General features: G+C 31.8%; 1 protein-coding gene across 1 annotated transcript; it reads left to right on the top strand.

Annotated features, from left to right (window-relative positions):
* Positions 1 to 5,718: 5,718 nt before the first annotated feature.
* LOC124822890 (isoprene synthase, chloroplastic-like) lies at positions 5,719 to 14,140 on the top strand. Its single transcript, XM_088092830.1, has 7 exons — positions 5,719 to 5,954; positions 6,060 to 6,327; positions 12,254 to 12,632; positions 12,812 to 13,030; positions 13,140 to 13,278; positions 13,364 to 13,615; positions 13,698 to 14,140. Exons 1-7 carry the CDS (start codon positions 5,772 to 5,774, stop codon positions 14,022 to 14,024), a joined length of 1,767 nt encoding a protein of 588 aa, XP_087948956.1. The 5' UTR covers positions 5,719 to 5,771; the 3' UTR covers positions 14,025 to 14,140.
* The last annotated feature ends 4,482 nt before the right edge of the window (positions 14,141 to 18,622 follow it).

Raw genomic sequence — 18,622 nt, 5'->3', positions numbered from 1 at the left:
CTGCCACATGTGCGTTGATGTCGAGAGATAGTCAATGTTCCAACAAAGATACTGGAAAGACGTAAACAAAAGCTTACGTTAATAAATAAAACATTACTAATACCAAAAAGTTTCAAAGGATTACATTATAAACTCACCACAAGATAGGTGTAGCTCTCCGTAATGATGCAAACATTACAATGTTTCAATAGCTATGCTTTCTTATGCTCAATAAATACAGGGAAAGTGTTTCTAAAAGGTCTCTCAAAAGTATCTAAAAATGCCTTCCTCGAAAGTCTCTCAAAATAGAGGTAAATCTGTTATGCTTGGACAGTTATGCTCTCTTATGCTCAATAAGTACCGAGAAAGTGTTAATAAAAGATCTTGTATTTAAAAATGTCGTCCTCCAATGTCTATCAAAGTAGTGGTAAACATGTGCTTCTATAAACTGTCCATGACTTTTGTTGGAAGTCTCACATCGACTAGAGAAAAAATCAAATTATAATACATAATATGGGTGCAAACCTCACTATACAAGCCGGTTTTGTGGGATTGAGTTAGGCAAAAAACCACTTTCTAATATGATATCAAAGCCATAATTAGAGTATATCCTAACGAGATCTATGTAGGCATTCTTCTATTTCCACCAGTTGTCAGACCGCTATCGAACCATCCGATTAATTTCTAAATTATCATATATAAGTGGGGTGCAAACCTCACCTTATAAGTCAGTTTTGTGGGATGAGTTAGGCTTTCTTTTTAAATAGTGTTTTTTTGCACGTTTTTCTTTTTATTTCTAAATATTTTTACATTTTTTAAAATTGTTTATTTTTTTTTAAGAATGAAACCTGGAATTTTGTTTTTATTTTTATAAATTTAGATAATTTAATTAAATATTAATTTATTAATTAATTGATTAATTTAAAACAATAATAATGATGTATGTAAAATATATTTAGTTCAATTTATACAATCTCAGTTAAAATCGTGTGCGAGCTTATTACATTGCAACAAGTGGGAACCATGTTTTGGTTGTTGCTCCCTTCACCACCACACATTTTTCCCTCCACCTCCCCAATTTTTTTTTAATTCCAATTATATCCTCAAATTAAAATTTTTTACTTATACTATTTTAATTTATTTCAAACCTAGTTCTCCTACTTTACTCCCTGCACTCAATCTTTCCATCTCTCAATTCCGTTTAACAATTTGTCTTCAGTTTTACTCTACAACTCCATTTGTCTTCTTCGTTTCACTTCTCCTCATCTGTTTCTTTCTTCTTCATTTTCCTTACATTATTAAAATACATTAAAAATATATTCAAAAATAATAAATCAAAACATTTAAATTAAATTATTAAAATATTTCTAAAATAAAGAATAAACTAATAAAACAAACCCTAAAATTAAAAACGTAGGTGACATCCTTCAACGGATGTCAACATCCGTTTAAGGAAAAAACGGATGTTGACATCCGCTGAAGGATGTTGACATCCGTTGAAGGATTTTGACATCCGTTGAAGGATTTTGACATCCGTTGAAGGATGTCACCTCTGTTTAAAGATTACGTTTTTTATTTTAGGGTTTTATTTGAAGGTTTATTCGAATACAGACCTTGAGGAAGTAACACACGCACTGCACCACTCCACACATTGCACCACGAGAGCAACACTGCACCACGAGAGGGAGACTGCTTGATAATTCTTTCCACCACCATCAACCTTTACAACTTGTAGTATCTCACACCGACAAAAGAAAGAGAGGAAGAAATATAATGTTAAAATAAAAGAAAAATATTTTACTCATATACGAAAGACTGGAATAAGTTATTAGTGGAATAGGTTGTGAATGGGTAAAATTAAAAAATAACCCTAAAAAAAAATTTTACTTAGGGGCAAAATAGTAAATGAGAGGTGGAGGGAGAAAGGTGTGATGGTGGAGGGAGCAACACCCCATGTTTTTAATGCCTGGGCTGGCTTTCATTACGGCATGGCCTTTTTGTAATTTTTTGGTAACTGACAAACTAAGAAGAAAACAAGTGAATGGTAGGTGCATATTTTTTTGAAAGGAGAGCAAGGCTTCCTAAATGGGTGGCCTGCGTCAATTTGAATATATATGCTTTATTATTATTATTATATACAGGCTTATGTTTTTGTCCCTAATTTTTTTTAAGTGAAAATTATAATTAGTCTCTTTTTAAAATTTTGGCCTAATCTAGTTCTTAAATTTTTGAAATATGTGAATTTAGTCTTTTTAACTAAATTTTGTTAAATTTACTTAATGTTTTAAGTACGTTTCATGATAGCATTTGATGTTTCTACACTGTTTGACATACTTTTGCTTCAATATTAACTGAGAAATGCGTCCTCCAGCGTTAATAAAAGTGTTAATAAAAGATCTTTCAAAAGTATTTAAAAATGTCGTCCTCCAGCGTCTATCAAAGTAGTGGTAAACATGTGTTTCTATAAACTGTCCATGGCTTTTTTTGGAAGTCTCACATCGACTAGAGAAAAAAGTCAAATTATAATACATAATATGAGTGCAAACCTCACCATACAAGCCGGTTTTGTGGGATTGAGTTAGACAGAAAACCACTTTCTAATATGATATCAAAGTCATAATTAGAGTCTATCCTAACGAGATCTATGTAGGCATTCTTCTGTTTTCACCAATTGTCAGACCGCTATCGGACCATCCAATTAATTTCTAAATTATCATATATAAGTGGGGTGCAAACCTCATCTTATAAGTCAGTTTTGTGGGATGAGTTAGGCTTTCTTTTTAAATAGTGCTTTTTGCATGTTTTTCTTTTTATTTCTAAATATTTTTACATTTTTTAAAATTTTTTATTTTTTTATTTTTTTAAGAATGAAACCTGGACTTTTGTTTTTATTTATATAAATTTAGATAATTTAATTAAATATAATTTATTAATTAATTGAATAATTTAAAACAATAATAATGATGTATATAAAATATATTTAGTTAAATTTATACAATCTTAGTTAAAATCTTGTGCGAGCTTATTACATTGCAACAAGTGGGAACCATGTTTGCTATCCTATTTTAATGTCTGGGCTGGCTTTCATTACTGCATGGCATTATTGTAATTTTGTGCTAACTGCCTGACAAACTAAGAAGAAAACAAGTGAATGGTAGCTGCATATTTTTTTGAAAGGAGAGCAAGGCTTCCCAAAACGGGTGGCTTGCGTCAATTTGAATATATATGCTTTATTATTATTATATGCAGGCTTAAATATATTTTTGTCCCTTTTCAGTAAAAGTTAGAATTAGTCTCTTTTCAAAATTTTGGCCTAATCTAGTCTCTAATCTTTAGAAATGTGTAAATTTAGTCTTTTTAACTAAATTTTGTTAGATTTACTTAATGTTTCAAGTACGTTTCATGGTAACATTTGAGGTTTTTACACGGTTTGACATACTTTTGCTTGAATGTTAACTGAGAAATGCGTCCTCCATCATTAATAAAAGTGTTAATAAAAGATCTTTCAAAAGTATTTAAAAATGTAGTCCTCCAGTGTCTATCAAAGTAGTGGTAAACATGTGTTCTATAAACTGTTCATGGCTTTTGTTGGAAGTCTCACATCAACTAGAGAAAAAGTCAAATTATAATACATAATATAGGTGCAAACCTCACCATACAAGCCGGTTTTGTGGGATTGAGTTAGGCAGAAAACCGCTTTCTAATATGATATCAAAGCCATAATTAGAGTCTATCCTAACGAGATCTATGTAGGCATTCTTCTGTTTCCACAGTTGTCAGACCGCTATTAGACCATCCGATTAATTTCTAAATTATCATATATAACTGAGGTGCAAACCTCACCTTATAAGTCCGTTTTGTGGGGTGAGTTAGGCTTTCTTTTTAAATAGTGCTTTTTTGCACGTTTTTCTTTTTATTTCTAAATATTTTTACATTTTTTAAAATTGTTTATTTTTTTTATTTTTTTAAGAATGAAACCTGGAATTTTGTTTTTATTTTTATAAATTTAGATAGTTTAATTAAATATTAATTTATTAATTAATTGAATAATTTAAAACAATAATAATGATGTATATAAAATATATTTAGTTCAATTTATACAATCTCTGTCAAAATCTTGTGCGAGCTTATTACATTGCAACAAGTGGGAACCATGTTTGCTATCCTATTTTAATGCCTGGGCTGGCTTTCATTACGGCATGGCATTATTGTAATTTTGTGGTAACTGCTTGACAAACTAAGAAGAAAACAAGTGAATGGTAGGTGCATATTTTTTTGAAAGGAGAGCAAGGCTTCCTAAATGGGTGGTCTGCGTCAATTTGAATATATATGCTTTATTATTATTATATACAGGCTTAAATATATATATTTTTCTCTTTTTTTTTAGTGAAAATTAAAATTAGTTTCTTTTTAAATTGTTGGCCTAATTTAGTCCTTAAACTTTAAAATGTATGAATTTAGTCTTTTTAACTAAATTTTGTTAGATTTACTTAATGTTTCAAAAGCATTTCTCAGTTAACAAAATTTAGTTAAAAGAACTAAATTCACATATTTTTAAAGTTTAGGGACTAAATTGGTCCAAAGTTTTAAAAAGAGACTCATTGTAATTTTTAATGAAAATTAAGGAATAAAAACATATTTAACCCTTATATATATATATATATATATATATATATATATATATATATATATATATATATATATATATATTTTATGATAACAAGAAGTCATGTTTTTATAAATTTATTTTATTATGATAGAATCATATTTCGGTGTTGGAGTCGCGTACAACTGTCTTGAACATGAAGCTTCAAACAACCTCCAAATGCTCTAGTAATTCAAGTATTTTTCTTTCAGTACTCCTTATACTGTATTGGATTATCTACGTTTATGTACTCCAATGATTAAAGTAGTAGATGATGATCCAGTAACTAGAGTTAATTATCAATAATATAATAAATACAATTATATACCTTTTTATCTTACATTTATATTTATAAATTTTCAAATAAATTTTCAATTAAGAGGAACCTAATCACATCCTAATAGTTGAAGAAAATATTTTACCTGTAAGCAAGTTTAATTTGCAACATGGTGAAGCTAACAGTTTGGTCACTAATAGTAAAAATCGTCCTGTTACGATCCAGTTTCTGGAGTTAAACAAGAAGTTGATTGTTCAGTCAATTGTTAACTGGCGATCATATGGTACAAATCACATAATTTAGTAACACTAGTTTAAATTTGTTGAAATTACATTCACTTAACTAAATTATTTCACTAATTAATTAAATTAAATTAAGATAAGTCACACAAATAAAAATTAAAGCATTATATTTAAATATTTTTAAATAAAATTGAATTCAATATATTTTTTTACTATATTATTATTTCAAATTATCCAGAAATATTATATTAGCTAATAAATAAATATTTAATTAAATTATCTAAATTTGTAAAAATCAAAAGCACAAAACCCAAGTTTCATCCTTAAAAAAATTAAGAAAAGATAACAAAATTTCGAAATATAAAAAAATTGAAAAAAAAAGGAGAGAAACATGTTAGACAGCACTGTTACCACAAAATAACATAAAAGAAAAAACAAAAACGTGCTATCAAGCACAATTTGAGGAAGAAACAAAAAAGGTAAAAGTACGTATAGCACGACTTTAAAAACAAAAATGCTTGTATATTTCTACTACTTAGGATTGTTACATATATAAAGAGAAGGCACGCATTGGTGAGCATCACATATTTGATACTAAAGAAAGTGGAAGCTTAAGAGTGAAAACAACATGGCAAGTAATGAATGGAGCCTTCCCTGTTCCTTGTCTACCACACAAGCTCCTTCTATATCCTCAGTCAAGCTCGTTCGTGATGCCAACAAACAGGATACCCCATTTAGAACTCCACCTACTTTCAACCCCACACCTTCTTTTACTCATGAATTTATCCACTCCCTGCCAAAAACTCTTCCCGTAATCTTTCTTTTCCTGCAATTTCTTTGCTCTCAATGTTACTTCTGGAACTATTGTTTTTTCACTGTTAGTGTTTTTTTTTTCTGTCATGCATGCTAAATGAAGAGAGAAATTCTGCAAGAAAGAGCAGCAGAGTTGGAGGAGAAAGTACGACTTATGATGGATGCAACGGACATGGAACCACAAAGCCTACTTGAACTGATTGATGATATTGAACGCTTGGGACTGATCTTCAGGTTCCAAGACTGGATAAACAAAGCCCTTCTCACACTTGTTTCGATTGAAAACATCATACACCGAACCACAAAAACTCTTCATGAAACCGCTCTTCATTTTCGAATTCTCAGACGACATGGCTTTCATGTCTCCCAAGGTACACGATTTCAACCTTAATCTGTTAATCCCTTTTCATGTCCGCAGCAAATAAACTTAATAATACACGACTTACCAAATTTTCAAAATGGTGCAGTTTCGAAAGATTTTTTGGTTATTAGATACTAGGGCGATTCAGAAGGAACTAACCCTAAATACTATTAGAAAAAGGACGGGTAGAAAAGTAATTACGCGCCCAATTAATATCTTTAAGATATTAAAGAAACTAAACATGCTCGTGAAAGAGAGAGAAATAACATAGAGTGATGTTTCTAGAGAGAGATCAGAGCTAGAAGCTCTGCTAGGATTTCTCCAACGTCTTCCTCAGACCACCACACTCACCGCTCACTGGAGGAAATCACACACACACAAGGTTCAGACCGGCACACCCACAGAAGACACTCAGGTACTACAATACTTTCAGAACAAATTTTTATTGACATCAAACAATATAATTTACAACAATTATATAGTAGCAAACTGTAACAGAAAACTAACTCGTTTATTTTTGTTTAACGTAATACTCCTCCTAAACAAAAATGAAGAACGAAAACAATTTGATGAAAAAACCCCCTTTCCACCGATTGAATCGGTGAAAATACCACCTCCGGTGAACCTCCGGCGAACCTCCGATTAATAATCGGTAAAAACACCTTCCTTTTGTTTTGAACGGTTTTTCACCGATTAAAAACCGTGAAAGCCCCTTCTTATGAGACGAAAACCCTAGGTTTTCGCAACCTCCTTATGTTGATTTGTCATCATGCCAGCGTTTCTCACCCCGATCTGTTTTCTATGAGTTAGAAAACTTTCTCCTTTTAGAGCTTTAGTGAGTACGTCAGCAATCTGATCTTCAGATCTGCAGTGTACCACTTCAATCTTCCCTTTGCTGACTTGTTCCCTGATGTAGTGGAACCGAGTCTCAATGTGTTTGCTCCTACCATGTGACGTAGGATGCTTGGCCAGGTCTATGGCAGACTTGTTATCTACAAGAAATCTGACCTTCTCCTCTGTTTCAATCTTCCATTCCCTTATCAAAGAACATAGCCAAGCTGCTTGACAAGTGGCTTCACACGCAGAAATGTACTCTGCCTCACAGGATGACAACGCCACTACAGGTTCCTTAGTGGAGCTCCAAGAAATTAGTGCTCCTTCCAAGAAAAACACATATCCTGCAGTACTCTTCCTATCAGCCTTATCTCCACACCAATCTGAGTCAGAGTAGGCAGTGACTCGCATCTTTCCTCCTGGTTCACCTTTTGGTAACAAAATTCCATATCTGTAAGTACCTTTTAGGTACCTCAGAATTCTTTTAAGGTTTAATAGCCAATTTAGTCCTCACTTTGGTTGAAAAATCTCAATTTAGTCCCTCGTTATAAAAGTGTTTTACATTAGTCCTAACTTTTAAAATAGTGGGTCAGATTGGTCCCTTTCGTTAAATATAAGTTAACGAAATTAATGGATGATGATGTGACACAGCTTAAAGCTGATGTGTTAGATTGGTCCCTCGTTAGCTTTAAGTTGTGTCACATCATCATCCATTAATTTTGTTAACTTATATTTAACAGAAAGGACCAATCTGACCCACTATTTTAAAAGTTAGGACTAATTCAAAACACTTTTATAACGAGGGACTAAATTGAGATTTTTCAACCAAAGTGGGGACTAAATTGGCTATTAAACCTTCTTTTAACAGCATTTAAATGAGATACTCTGGGATTCTGCATGAATTTGCTAATCAGTCCTACACTGAAACTCACATCAGGTCTAGTATTACACAAGTACCGTAGGCTCCCAACCATCCTTCTGTATTCTGTAGAATCAACAGATTCTTCTTCAGGTTCTTTCTCAAGCTTCAAGCCAACTTCCGCAGGAGTATTCGGAGGGTTGCAATGAAGCATGCTAACTTTAGTTAATATGTCCAAAGTGAATCTGGATTGATGCATCAACATACCCTCTCAATCTTGGTGAATTCAATTCCAAGAAAATAGCTAAGCTGACCCAGGTCACTCATTTCAAATTCTTGTAACATTTGGACTTTGAAATCAACAATTCTCCCAGCACTACTTCCTGTGACAAGCAGATCATCCACATATAGACATACTATCAATTTTTCTTCTCTCCCATCCTGTTGATAACCTTGAACATACACTCCATGTTAAGAAATGCACTTCTCAAACCCAATGCTCCTCATAAAACCATCTATCCTTTTATTCCAGGCTCTTGGAGCTTGTTTAAGTCCATACATGGCTTTCTTTAACCTGTACACCTTGTCCAGATGCCTCTTGACTTCAAAACCTTGAGGTTGGACAAATATACTTCTTCTCTAAGTTCCCATTCAGAAAAGCAGACTTTACATCTAATTGATGTAAGGTCCAGTTGTTCTGCACAGCCAAGGAAACTACCAATCTCACTGTTTCCATTCTAGCCACTGGAGCAAACACCTCTCCATAATCAATTTCTTCTCATTGTAAGAACCCTTTGGCCACCAATCTGGCCTTGTACCTAACCACTTCACCTTGTGGATTTATTTTGGACTTATAAATCCACTTCAGTGCTATTGGTCTCTTGTTAGGAGGCAATTCTGTCAACTCCCAGGTCTGGTTCTTCTCAATTGAACCAATTTCTTCCTCCATAGCCTTGTACCACCTCTCATCCTTCACTGCCTGTTCAAACTCAACTGGTTCACCATAGGCCAGGTCATAGTCTCTCAGATGTGTTGGTATCTGGGTGACTCTAGAAGATCTCCTAACATTTTCCTCCCTCCTGCATGTCTCTGAATCTGCTGCAGGTTCAGTTTCCAACTCAATGGTTGGTCCTCCTTTCTCTCTTGACTCCCAATGCCACTCTCCAACTTTATCAATCTTCACATCTCTGCTGATTGAAGCTGCACCTGTTATAGGGTCATACAATTTGTACCCACCTGTAACATGGTAACCTATTAGGAACAATGGAACTCCTCTGTCATCCAACTTCTTTCTCAGTTGTTCTGGAACATGTTTGTAACATAGAGAGCCAAAAATCTTCAGATGCTTAACATCTGGCTTTACTCCAGTCCAAGCTTCCTCTGGTGTGACACCATTTAGTCTCTTTGTAGGAGATAAATTCAACACATAAACAGTTGTCACCACAGCTTCACCCCATAGGAAATTTGGTAGTCTCTTGCTCTTCAACATACACCTGACCATGTTTAGAACAGTTTTGTTTTTCCTCTTTGCTGCCCCATTGTGTTGAGGGGTGTAGGGAGGAGTAACTTCATGAATAATTCCCTCCCTTTCACAGTATTCTCTGAAATAAGTGGATATATACTCTCCTCCTCCATCTGTTCTCAAAACTTTCACCTTCTTCTCACTCTGTTTTTCAACCATATTTTTAAACTTCTGGAAATGTTGCAGCACCTCTCCTTTTCTCTTCAATAGATAGACCCAGCACTTTCTGGTCCATTCATCTATGAATAGTAGGAAATACCTGCTGCCACCAGGTGTTTCTACTTGCATAGGACCACATACATCAGAGTATACCACTCCAAGCTTCTCTGCAGATTTGTGTGGTAAATACGTCTGAAAACTACCACGGGTTTGCTTGCATTGAACACATTCTTTGCAACAGTCCCTGGAATATCTACCTTTGGTAAACCAGTCACCATTTTCTTCTGGCTCAACATTGACAGATCCTGAAAATTCAGATGACCAAATCTGAGATGCCACAGCCATTCTTCTTCACTTTCTGTTGCAGTAAAACAATGATGATTTACTGCCTCCATCACCACTTTGAATGTTCTATTCTGTGACAGTTGTGCCTGCACAACAACCTTCCCATTCTGATTGAAGATGCTGAGACAATTGTCTTCCATCTTCATCATGTATTTCTTCTGTAACAGTTGTCCAAGACTTAGTAAGTTAGTCTTCAATCCAGGTACATACAATACCTCTTCTATAACAACTTCTCTGCCATCTACACCTCTCAAAACCACTCTGCCAGAACCCTCTGCCTCCAAACTACTATTGTCAGCAAATCTGATCTTCCCATGCTCTACTCCTTGAATTTTCACAAACTAATCCTTTCTCCCGGTCATGTGAGTGGAGCACCCAGAATCAAGGTACCAAACAGTGCTTTCTGGTTGTTTTTCATCAACAAGCGCCATTAAAATCACTGCCTCTGAATTTGATTCTTCTTCTTGGGCAAGGTTAGCTCTCTTCTTGAGTTTATTATTAGCCCCTTCTCCATCCCAGCATTCTTTGACTTAGTGGCCATACTTCTGGCAGTTACCTTTTTCTTGTCAAATTTCCACTCTCCATAAGTTTTCTTTGATTTTTTATCTTTTGTAGACTCACTGGACTCTTCTCCTTGCTGGTCTTGAGAGTCTTTCCCTTTCTTGCCTCCTTTACTTCCTTTCTTGAAGCCCCTTTTTCCTTTCCACTGAAATCTGGCCTGTAGAGCATGTTCCTGACACTGTCTGCGTTCGTTGAGGCGTAACTCATGGGCCTCTAATGAATGCAACAGCTCCTCACTGTCAATATCCTCTCTTCTCCGGGTTTCTTCAATGGCAGTAACCACATAGTCAAATCTGGGAGTTAGGGTTCTCAGAACTTTATCTACAATGTACTCATCTGTCACCTTTTCACCACAAGCTCTCATTTTATTTACTAACTCCTGCACTTTATCAAAATACTCAGCCACGGTTTCACTCTCCTCCATGATCAGAGTTTCAAACTTCCTCCTTAAAGCTTGCAGTTTCACCTTTGCATTTTTGTCTCCATCACCGTAGGTTTTCATTAACATACCCCAAATCTCCTTTGCAGTGGCTGCATTAGAGATTTTGTTTAAAATTTTCTGACTTACACATTGATACATCAAGAACCTGGCCTTGCTGTCCAGTTTCTCCAACATCTTGTGTTCTTTCTTCTGTTCTTGGGTTGCCTTTTCACTCAACACAGAAACTCCATCTTCAATGATTTCCAACACATCCTGAAAGCCAAACACAGCCCACATCTTGATTCGCCAATCTGCAAAATGCTTGCCATCAAACATGGGTAGTGATCCCTGAATTCCTCCAATTCCAGCCATCCTTTCTTGCAACAATCTTTCTGAATCTTTGAACTACACACAGTCAAAGAGCCCTTCTTTTTGCACTTCTGGATACACACCTCCAGATATCAACACAACACCAGGGCAACAGCCTAAGCTCTGATACCATATTAGAAAAAGGAGGGGTAGAAAAGTAACTACACACCCAATTAATATCTTCAGATATTAAAGAAAATAAACATGCACGTGAAAGAGAGAGAAGTAACAGAGAGTGATGTTCTAGAGAGAGATCAGAGCTAGAAGCTCTGCTAGGGTTTCTCCAACGTCTTCCTCAGACCACCACACTCACCGCTCATCGGAGGAAATCACACACACACAAGGTTCAGACCGGCACACCCACAGAAGACACTCAGGTACTGTAATACTTTCAGAACAAATTTTTATTGACATCAAACAGTATGATTTACAGCAATTATATAGTACCAAACTGTAACAGAAAACTAACTCGTTTATTTTTGTTTAACCTAATAAATACCGGTTTCATTCTTTTTCTTTTCTTATTTATATACTATAAGATTTTGTCCGGATCTCTGCCACGACGCGCAACCCTCATGTTAACATGAAAATCAGTTCTAGTTTAAAATTATTCTTATTTAAAAGATCATCTCCTAATTTTAGATTCCAGTTTCAATAAATAGTCTGTAAAAATATCCTAAATATTCTAATAATAATAAAATGAACACTGCCTTCAATTCAAACCCTTAGTAAAGTAGGGTTATGAATGCCTCAAGTATTGTCCATCAATTCATTTTAACCAACTTTCATCTTATCTTTAACTCTTAGCCATAGCAAAGCTTTCTAATTATCACTCACGTTAAGATTATTCTTTGATGTGCCTGCAGACATTTTTATGAGTTTCAAAGATGAAGAAGGAAAATTCAAAGCTGAAATTAGCAACGATGCACAAGGAATGTTAAGTTTGTACGAAGCATCATACTTGACCTTGGAAGGAGAAAGTCTTTGGGAGGCAAATGCATTTTCAAGAACACATCTGATGAATTTAATGGAAGAAAGATCAATGGATGCGAAAATGGCAGAAAAAGTTAGGCATGTATTGGAGGGGCTTCCCTATCATAAAAGTTGTTGTAGACTAGTGGCAGTACACTATATTAACACATATGATAAGACAGAACCGCATAATCTCTTACTGTTAGAACTTGCAAAGGTGGAATTCAACATGGAGCAGTCATCATATCAAAACGAGTTAAAAGAATTATCAAGGTAAAGAGAAATAGACAAGCAAAAAGAAAAATTATACACATGTTAAAAGAAACTATGTGCATAAAAAATCATACCTAATAGAAAAAGTGTTTTACTTTTAAGATAATTACTAGAATTTTCTTTTCTTCTGTAACGGTCTTTAAAAATAAAAATAACCATTTTAATGTGTTGTTACTTAGGTGGTGGTCGGACATTGGCCTTTCAAGGAAATTAAAGTTCGCTCGAGACAGATTAGTAGAAATATTTATTTGGACGGTAGCACTTTTTCCTGAACCTCAATCTGCTATATATCGCAATGCAATCAGCAAGCTAACAATATTAATCCCATACCTCGATGATATATATGACATCTACGGTACTTTGGGTGAACTGGAGCTCTTCACATATGCCATTGAAAGGTTTGTTCATCTGAGCTTGAGATGGAATTCATTTTACTTTATGCTTAGGAAAAGTTTTAAAATGTCTTATTTAATCATTTAAATTTTAATGCATGTGCATGGACACAAGATGGAACGTGAATTCCATAAACACTCTTCCAGACTACATGGTATTGTGTTTCCTAGCCATCTATAACACTGTTAATGGGTTGGCTTATGACATCTTTAAAGAACGAGGCACAAATTGTCTTCCTTACCTCACAAAATCTGTATGTAACACAACACAACACTTATTTCTGTCTTATTTATATTCAGTATAACTAAAATTAAAATGTCTATTTGATTATTCGATAGTTATCTGATTTGTGCAAAGCATACCTCCAAGAAGCAAAGTGGTTTCACAACAAAATCATTCCACCATTCGATAAGTTCCTAGAAAATGCAAGGATCTCGATCTCAGCAGGGTTTATTCTTACTCATATTTACTTTTTGATCAGCAAAGACATCACAGAACAAGTGATTCACTCTCTAACTAATAATGACCACGACTTGTTGCGCTCTGTATACACCAATTTTAGGCTAAGCAATGATTTGGGAACATCAACGGTAATTTTAACTTTGTTTGGCATAACCTTATTACGTAACTCATATTGATCCAACTTTATGTCTAACATGTTGTTCTGGACAGGACGAGATAGAGAGGGGTGAAACCTCCAACTCAATTGTAAGCTATATGCACGAAACTGGTCTTCCAGAAGAAGATGCCCGTCAATACTTCAAAACTTTGATGGAGAAAGAATGGAAAAACTTGAATAAATACCTAATTATGGATTCTATATTCCCTAAGTCTTTTGTTCAAGTTGTCATTAACGTTGTTCGGAGTGGTCATTTCATATATCAAAATGGAGATGGATTTGGACGACAAAACAATATAACAAAGAGCACAATTAAGTCAGTACTAATGTACCCGTTCCAACTAATGTGCCATGACGATATTCAGAAAATAAAGTTTTAAATTTTAGTTTTTTTGTTTAAATTTGTTAAATATTTTCTTTTGGAATTTGTTATATTTCAATTTCTTCAGTTATGTATCATGTTTTAGTGACCAGTAAAGTGCGGGTTTCATTCTAATTTAACTGCTTCTTATCACTTATTTTCTTTCTGATTTATACTGAATAATTTAAAAAAAACCATTAAATATTCTCTTTTAATTATTTTTTTCTTGTATAATGAAATTATTGAAATACTACTCTTATGATTATTTATCACTTTTAAGGTCAAAACGGGTCATCGATTCAATCTGGTTCGATCCACCACGGGTTAACTACGTAGTAAATCAACCTAACACGGTTCACTTATTAGCGAGTGAAAAAAATTGAATCCAATCTAACCCACCACATATTGGTGGATTAAACGAATTGACTCAATATTTTATTTAATTACAAGTTTTATTTTTCAATTAAGAAAATAACAAAAAATTTATATTTAAAATCTAAATAAATGGGAAGGGTTTTAAATTATATTTATAACCAAACGAACATAAGATCTCATTTACATCAATATATCACATAATCTTCTCAACAAAAACTTTTAGTAGCTTTACAACAATTCAATTTTTTTTTATAAAAATTGAGTTACTAAACATAAATTTGTGAATTTTTCATATTGTTTTTTCGTACAAAAATAATTTCATGCAAACCCCTATTTCAATAGTTTATAAAATGACAAATCCAACAAAAGATACTTATTAAAAAAATTAGGTGACAAATTATTTGGGAATTAGGTTCATAATTGGTCCGTATCAAAATTTTAGAATTTTTTTTCAATCCAAACCTATGTGAACCGAATTAAGTCACATATTCCAGTTTGTTACGAGAACACTAATTTTTAGTCTAATTAAAAATATATTTAGTGACTACAATTTAATTAAATATGGATAAATTTAGGAACCTCAATATTTATAACGGTAACTTATGGTATGGTGTGTATTCAAAATTATGGATTGACAAATAAAATGATGAGTTTTTTTCCATACGTATAACCTACTCTAATTAATTTAAATATGAACGTAAATATTTATTATGATAAGTTTATAATTACTAACTAATAAAATAAACAATAAGTGTACAAATTAATAATTATTAGGATCATCAATAGAATTTGATAATTGATAACTTGTGCAGTTGTATACTTAATAATGTTTTTTAAAAATCATTAGGAAAAAAAATGAACTAGTTTTACTTGGTAAAAGCAAAAGTTATTTACAAAATAATTTTTATAAAAATTACACCTTATAGGATTTATGTTTTTCTCTTAATATCTTTGCTTTAACCCCTTAATTCTTGAAACCATTAATACATGAACAAAGTAATGAACAAGTCTACTGGTACTTTTTTTTAAAAAATTAATTTATTTTTACAATAAAACCACATCTAAAAATTAGAAAATGGTCTCAGAACAATATAGTATAATATATATATATATATATATATATATATATATATATATATATATATATACGTTTCATATAAAGAAAGTTCTACTTAATGTTAAAAATAATCCATTACGAAAACTATCAAGATATAAACTTAAACTAAAACTAAGCAATGTTCAACAACAAATAAAACTATTTCTAACTCTATCTTTGCAGAAGATAAGTTGTCCACTCCTGCCTTATCTGCCTAATTGTGTCCTCTGGTATACGAGATGTCCTCTTGAAGCGCTGCAAAATTGAAGAAAGATTCAACTATTTCTAACTCCATCTTTGCAGAAGATAAGCTGTCCACTCCTGCTTTATCTACCTAATTGTGTCCTCTAGTATAGGAGATGTCCTCTTGAAGCGCTGCAAAATTGAAGAAAGATTTATATATGTTTGAAGATGAATTTGATTTATATATGTTTGAAGATGAATTTGATTTATAATGTATTCAAGGTATATATCATTATCTGATTCCAGTCATCTGTAATGACAGCTCGAATGATGATCTTAATTTAAATTTGAATTTATTTGTTTAAATTTGTTAAATATTTTTTTTTTGGAATTTTTTATTTGAATTTCTTTAGTGTCATGTTCTATAATAATTAGTAAAGTTCGGGTTTCATTTTAATTTAAATGCTTCTTATCACTGTCAATTCGAGTATTTTCTTTCTGATTTAAAGTGAATCGTTTAAAAAAAACATTAAATATTCTCTTTTAACTAATATTCTTTTTTAAACATTAAATCATTTTAAAAATCATTTAAGTGAATGGTAATGTACCCGTTTTAATTAATGAGCAATGACGATGTTGAAAAAATTTGAGTTTATTTGTTTAAATATATTTTATATATTGGTTTGCGGTTTTGTTATTTGAATTTCAGACTACCATATTATGAAAGTAGTAAAATATGGGTTTCGTTTTAACTCAACTACTTATCAGTATCAATTTAAGTTTTTCCCATTTTTTTTTCTAATTTAAATTGAATCATTCCAAAAAGAAAAGCATTACATGTTTTCTTTTAGAAATATAAAACTTATTTAAATATGAATGTAAAGATTTATTATATTATGATAAGTTTATTGTTACTAAATAATAAAATAAAACATAAGTGTAAAGTAGAACTTAATAATTTAGGATTATCAATAGAATTTGTTAATAGTCTAAGGTTTTAATGGTTAAGGTTTTAATTCCATTCTTTAGCCTATTCATTTGATAGAGGTTTTCTTAATGAATAAGTGAAAAGAGTAATATAAAAGAAATGTAAACTGATCAAAAAAGTTTTTTCCTTAAAAATATTCTTAGGTGGAAAAACTCAATAAATCAATCGTGTGTTATTATTTTTTTATTAGCAAAATTAAAATTATTAAATAAGGACAAAAAAACAAGTAATTAAATTAATTGATGAAACATATAATATTGGTTTCATCTTAAATTATATCCTTCTACCAAGTCATAAGATAACTCTTTTATATAAATTCAAAACTTTATAAACAAAAACTTCACATCAAAGAGAATACCATTCTCAAATCAAACATTTTCCAACAAGTATCATACTCATTATATGAATAATCATTCAAAACGTACCATAAACCATATTTTAAAATTTAGGATTAAAATAAAAAATTATCTAGAATTAGCTTTGAGGATGCACTTTCATCACATTTATAAAGGTTGCTTTATTTTATTTAATACCAAGGATTGAGCTATACCTTTGTATATAACTTCAGAAAATAAAAACTAAAGACTTATCAAAATCGGCAGAAATTCATTTCTCGAACAATCAATTGTCATTTAAGCAAGTATTGTCGGATAGGAGATTGGTAGTTCTTTATTATGATTGGCGGTTTGTCGGATAAGAATTAAACTTTCATTCTATTTTATATATATTTTAAAATTATTTTATATTGATATATTATTTATATTAAGTTAATTTTAAAAAGTTTTCTTAATTTAAAAACCAGTTTTCTCTCTTTTCTTTATTTAGTTTTGATTTCTCTTTCACCTTTTTTATCTCAATTTTTTCATCCTCAATCTCTTATCATTTTTAAAATTAAATTCTATCACAGAGAAGTTGAGAAACTAAAAAATATTTTAGATTGAATTTTTTTTCATTTGAGTGAGTTCATTTTCTATTGTTATTTTAAGCCATATATTTTCTTATTTATATATAACTTTTCTTCATTCTAGTACACATATGTAATTCTTAATTAAAATCTTCTTTGTGTACATAAACTATTTTAGGTTTTGAAGTTAGGTAAGAAAATAGTCATATTAAGAATCTAGTACTTTAAGGTAAATGAAGCTAATCATTTAAATGTTATTAATTTTCTTGAAATATTGAGTATTGGTTTTGAGATTTAATTTGGAATGTTGATAAATTTATTTTTTCTAAATAAATGAGGGTGATAAATTTGTATTAGAAAAATTATAATATAAAAAGCAAATGAATTGATTTTTTTTCATGTGTGTTTGTTTTAAATAAAGAAAATGATGAGAGAAAATAAAAACTTTTTTAAAAACAAAAATAATAATTTATAAATAAAAATTTAATTTTTCTTTGCTCAAATGGTTGGCTTATAGCTTGAGGCAACAAAATCATCAAGACTGACTAGTTATAATGTTCTACACTTAATATGTAACCTCGCTTACTCAAACAAAATATATATATATATATATATATATATATATATATATATATATGGAGTTTGCTAACGCGCTTACGCCTATATTTCAGTTGGTACATTTTAGTAATGTGTATCGGGTTTTAGTAGATAAAAATACCCTTATATATCATGAATTCTAAGTTTTAAAGTTAAGGGAATTTTAATAATTTCATTCTCAAAACTAAAAAAGAAACCCCAAACCCTTATTCACCGCTCTCATTCCTCTCAACCCTTTCTCTTTGATTTCTCTCACTCCAACATTTTCTCTGTCATGCCTACTATAGCCCAAATTCAAAAAATCAGAAACACTTGCCGTTAAACAATCTTACAAAAAATAAACAATCTTACAAAAAATGATTTTATAATGAGTTTTCATTTTATAATTTTTGTCTTATCTAATTTTATCCGATTTTCACAAGTATAAAGGAATTAGTAATTGACCTGGAAAAAATCAGAAATACTCGTCGTTAA

This window comes from Vigna umbellata, chromosome 6 (genome assembly GCF_029865625.1).
Source record: "Vigna umbellata cultivar VRB3 chromosome 6, Vumbellata_1.0, whole genome shotgun sequence".
Taxonomy (NCBI): Eukaryota; Viridiplantae; Streptophyta; class Magnoliopsida; order Fabales; family Fabaceae; genus Vigna; species Vigna umbellata.
This window is presented reverse-complemented; position numbering and strand designations above follow the sequence as displayed.

Excerpts from the sequence above, each read along its gene's own strand:
- LOC124822890 (XM_088092830.1), top strand. The coding sequence starts at position 5,772 with ATGGCAAGTAATGAATGGAGCCTTCCCTGTTCCTTGTCTACCACACAA. Across the intron at positions 13,031-13,139 it reads TTCACATATGCCATTGAAAG|ATGGAACGTGAATTCCATAA; the intron begins GTTTGTTCATCT and ends CATGGACACAAG. Across the intron at positions 13,279-13,363 it reads TTCCTTACCTCACAAAATCT|TTATCTGATTTGTGCAAAGC; the intron begins GTATGTAACACA and ends ATTATTCGATAG.